Here is a 5,236-nt window from a genome sequence, read left to right as displayed (position 1 = left end):
GTGTTTATCACTGAACTGATGTTCAGTGATAACTGATCTAACTGATGTTAGAAAATGTTTGTTTTTTTTTTAATAGGATTACAGGCATTTCAGTTTAAGGAATGCTAGTACTGTACTTTTTCACTTTGTATTAATAAAAAACTACATATGGAATACATAATGAGAACTGCAGAAAGTTGTTTCAGCTAACCCCGACTGTTTGCTTTTTCTTGAAGGTAAGCATCTGCTTGGAATGCAATAGCAGCAAATTGCGTGGATTGAAACGAAAATGGATTCGTTGCTCAGCACAAGCAACAGTCTTGCATCTAAAGAAGTTCATTGCCAAAAAACTTAATCTTTCTTCTTTTAATGAGGTAATATTTTAATTTTTTAGAATGATTTTGCAGATAGAAAAACCTTCCAGAAAGTGTGGGATTGTTTCTTACTTGGCAAAGGAATTTTATTTTCAGAAAACACAAGCAAACACCATTTATGTTACATAGCCATTTTCTTGTCCTTTCTTGGGTCTTGCCCCTTAGTTTGCAGTGCACTTTTTCCTGTCTATGTATAAATAGTTAAGCTAAAAGCTTGATTATGTTCTTCCGCATGTGTTGAAGTTGACTCTGGCAAGGTGCACTGTTTGACAGCTTGTAGTCAGGAATATCCCACTCTTCAGAGATTTCAGTGCAGGAGATAGACAGTAACAAACACATATAACACTAATGAAGCCCAGCTTTAGAGAAATCTCCACAAATATTTTGTTCCTTTCTATGCTCTCAGTGAAGCTCAACCTGAAGTTCCTGCCTACTATGACAACGGTGTTACCAGATACCTACTTTTCCCTTCCTTTGCAGGGAATACTTGAAAACATGGGAAGAATTTATGGTGAAAGATACGGAAAGGCAGGCAATTCTTTGCACTTCTCCTAGTTTAGATTCAGAATTAACAGTGGCAAATTTGTGAATGCAGCCTCTGTTTACTACTTTGCCAGGTTTTGGTCACAGTCTCTAGACATCTCAATTGACTCTTAGCTTGACACTTCTCAACCCCACATTGTGTCACTGCATCATTGAATTTCATTAAGACTTTTAATTCAAATTAATTTCCAGTCCCACATGTCAACACCTTTCTGCTCAAACTTTTCAACAGCCTGTTTGCATCTGCATCACGCTTCCTTCCTAGCTTCCTAACTTCAAAACCGTACTTTGTCTTATGGTTGGAGTATGTCCTCAAACTTGCCTAGTCTTCCTGAAACAAAACTGTATCTCCTGTCTTGTTCTCAGGTGGCTTGAAAGTGATTGACTCCTGGTTATAGCCCAGCAGCAACATAAATAACATCACCTGTGTGTGTGTGTGTTTAAGCCCTCTATTCCACTGTGCCACTTGACAACCTGCTTGGCTTTTATTGAAGGAACAAACTTGCAGGAGTACTGTTTATTCCTTTACTATCCCTCTCTACCTTCTTAAAGAGTGCACAAATTGTGGTGTAGTCAGTGTACCAGTACCAAGTAACGAGAACTTAGTAGAAGGATTTAAGCTTCTGGGCACTTGGCCGATTGCTATAGACTATTGTAGGTTTGAGTTATTGACAGTTACATGAGCCATGTAAGTGGTCTACATGCACATTCAGGCCTTGCTGGATTGTGTGGTAAAGCATTGTTAATTTATGCCACCCTGAGGAACTTACTGTTTTCATGCATGTTCCCTGTTTTATTTCATGTTCAACTGATTACTAGTCATCACTTCCTAATGTTTTTGTGTTTATATCCTCACTGTTTCTAACATCAAGATCTTTCAACATGGAGATAGAAAAGCAAAAATAGCTATTGAGTATCTGCAAAAAACCCTTCAATATAGTGTATGAGGGAGGTGGTAGATTTTTTCTTTGAAAAAATACATCCTTGTAGCTGGTGTTGGGTGAAAATTTTTCATAGTATATTAGATAACAGAGCTGTCTTTGAGATCTGTGAATTCTGTCTCCATGATCATTTTATCTGGCTTTTTTAAAAGCATCTAAAGCTTTCAGGAAAGGGCAATGGTACTGCTTGGGAAGCTAAAGCACACGGTTAAATCCAGTTCATGCAGTGTTTCTTTGGTAGCCACAGACATGGTCTTTCAACATTTTATACTGCAAAAAGACATTCTCTTTTCTTTCCTGGCACTATTTTTATCTGCCAACCATCTTCAATATGAATGGTTCCAGTGTCTTCAGGGAAAAAAAAAATATTGTCAAACATTTGTAGTACTATCTGAAATCTGTTATTTCATGTACTGTGTCCCAGTGAATTACCTGTCATCTTTTTTTTGTCAGCTGGACATATTATGCAATGAAGAGATTCTTGGCAAGGACCACACGCTCAAGTTTGTAGTTGTTACTAGATGGAGATTTAAGGTATGACATAATGGTTCAAAGTAAATCATGAAGTGGCCAAATAAAGTGTTTATAAAATAGGCATCCTTTGGAAGTATACTTCAGTAAGTGCAAACTCAGTAAAAAGATACTTAATAAATAATTAATACAGCATGTTTAAACACCAAGTATTAATTTTGTTTGCAAGAAAATGAAGAAAGGGGGAATTAAATATTAATTGCAGGGAAAAGGAGAACACTGCGTCAGCTGTCAAATTGTTGTGAAGTCCGGTAAAGGAAGTGGGAGCCACAAGAAAGTATTATTTTTAGCTATTTCAGGTTTAATTCATATAGATGAGGACATTGATTGTCATGCAGAAGAGACAGAAATTTTCAACACAGTTCTCTTCTGTAGCTCAAGAAGGAGGGGCAGTAGTTGCAGTGCTTGTCTGCCTTAGTTAAGAAAACTGCTAGCAGCATTTAGTAGACATAGGCAAGGCTTATTAAAAATGTTTGAGTTGATCTTTGACTTGCTTATTGTGATTTCTTTAAACAACTTCCTTGATACTGAATAGTGAACAGTGGGGTATTTATTTTGAGTGTTACTTATGACATTAGTAATGGCAGATCAGGTGAAATGGGTGTAAGAATGCATTGATGAATTGCAAAATTGAACACTTAGGCAAGTCATACCTGCAGAGTCAGTGTCTGTGTATTTGGGGATAGTTGAACTAGGAGTTAGTGTTCTTAAATGACAAGCAATACAGTCCGAGATTATAGCGTACACTGAAGTAGAACCACTTGATGGCTTTGGATTAATTTCAAGGAGAGGTACAGCTTGGAGCAGGGAAGTGGGTTTTGTCTTCAAGTAGAAAAATAATTGACTTGCGTAAGAGTCACAGGATAAAATCAGTGGTCAAAGGTGTGACAAAGGTCAATCTTTGAAATGCAGAGAGGTTGCAAGTGGGATCTTACTGGAATCTGTTTTGTGTAAGGTTCCTGAATGACATGGAAGGGAATTTGAGCAGTGCATTAACAATAGGCTGACAACACTCTTATTTAGGACAGTGAAGACAGATTGATAACAAAGGATTGAAGCAAGCCATTACAGTTCTGTGTGACAGGTGATTAATGAGCCTAAGCTCAATGGAGGTAAATATAAAAGGATACAAAGCAAATGTTAGGGATTTTTATAGGGAGGATAAAAAAAGAGCAAGTGAGCCTCAAATTGATGTGCATCTGTACAAGTCTACAGTCTCCTACTAATGTTTATTGTGGTAATCTGTGCAATTCAGAATCACAAAGTAAAGGGAAACTGTAAACTGATTTACCGGGTGAAAGAGGTAGGGGATGTAAAATGAAACTGGGAGGTCCAAAACAAACAAGAGGAAGTAATTCTTTACGTGAGATATAGAGCTCCTTGTTGCAGGATTGTGGATGTTAGAAGTTTACCTATTCATAAAAAAAGCAATGGATACATTCACAGAAGAGGAATCAAGTGAGAGCTGTTAAATATGAAGTACCACATGCTCTTTTGTTGCTTTCTAGACATCTGTATTTTATCCCTTACTGGAAATGAGTTTTCAAAGTTAAACAGACCTGGTAGAATTTATCTTAGGGTCATGAGCTCCTGAGATAAAAGTGAAAGGATTCTTAATTTCTTGTTTGAGTTCCATAGATGACGTTGCATCTCGTGTTTGTCTTGGTGAAATTTTGACAGGTCAGACAGCTAGTCTGATAGTTCGTTTAAGCTTTAGTGTATGAAACAAAAGTTTTGCCTACTGAACAGATTGGTTCTGGTTTTGTTTCTTAACTTACCTGATATTTCTGTCTTGCAGAAAGCACCTCTACTGCTACATTACAGACCCAAAATGGACTTGCTGTAAGAGAACTTTACTGTCCTTCTGGACAGAGTTTTTTGCAGAGACTATCATCTGGCACCTTCTTAGTGCATCACTAATCACATGACACAAAACATACGAATAATTTTGGAAGACTGTAGGGCTTTGAGAGTGGACTGTCCTTCTCAATATTTCTTCTAGGAATGTGTTACCTAGACTTCTGGACAGAAAATATTTATACCTTTTTTGTATGGGAGAAAGAAGTTGCAACTCAACAAGACACTACCAGCACTAAGTTTACAGAAACTGAAAACACTTCACAGTTCCTCATAGCTCATCCTGATTTATCTTTTACAGTTACACAGAAATAAGTTTGAATGTTGTCGGGTGATTTAAAAATGTTGCTTTTGACATCAAGTTGCATTTAGTTACTTAAGACATTCTGAATCTTTGAAAACTATATTTTTGCAAAGTGTTATTGTCTTATATAGTATGCCTGATTGCATTGGCTTTATTCAAGTTATTCAGTAGAGCATTGAACATACTTAATGATATAGTGACTGGTGATAATTTATTATGCTGCATTGAAAACTTCTGAAAATCTGGGAAACCAATAAGTTTGTTATTCTTGACCAGTTATTGATCTCCCTCATTTTGTGTTGTAGTAAAATTTTGAAATGCCCCTATGCATGTTGATTTGCTAAGATTAATAGAAATAATTTTGGTTGATTTTAATGTGCCCTGATATTTTGCTCTGGCATAAATTGCACCATGTAATGACAAATACTCACAAGTGCTAGATTTGTGAACTTTTTAAAAAAGAAACATTTATTACATAGTTGTGGCTTGCAGAAATCAGATTTTAATTTGAAGATACTTTTCGCTCTCTACCTATTGAAACACTTGGCTCTTGGGCAGCTTTGGGTGATACTACACAGTTTTCATTTCACCAACTAAAAATTTCTCTAATCATTATAAGCAGCTGTATATTTCCTTTACCTGTTTTCTCATGAAACGGTAGCATTTTCTTTACCACACTTCCTAGCTGTTTTGTGGGGTGAGCAGGC

General features: G+C 36.6%; 1 protein-coding gene across 1 annotated transcript; it reads left to right on the top strand.

The window, feature by feature from the left end:
• Positions 1-215: 215 nt before the first annotated feature.
• LOC104496454 (polycomb group RING finger protein 3) lies at positions 216-4,658 on the top strand (the record flags this gene model as incomplete). The annotated part of the gene is made up of 3 exons (XM_010139575.1): positions 216-353; positions 2,291-2,371; positions 4,167-4,658. Coding segments are annotated over 3 exons (267 nt in total), but the record flags the coding sequence as incomplete, so codon positions are not given.
• Positions 4,659-5,236: the final 578 nt, after the last annotated feature.

This window comes from Buceros rhinoceros, unplaced genomic scaffold (assembly GCF_000710305.1).
Source record: "Buceros rhinoceros silvestris isolate BGI_N320 unplaced genomic scaffold, ASM71030v1 scaffold47597, whole genome shotgun sequence".
Lineage (NCBI taxonomy): Eukaryota > Metazoa > Chordata > Aves > Bucerotiformes > Bucerotidae > Buceros > Buceros rhinoceros.
The sequence above is the reverse complement of the archived record's forward strand: the minus strand, read 5'-3'. Positions and strand labels throughout refer to the sequence as shown.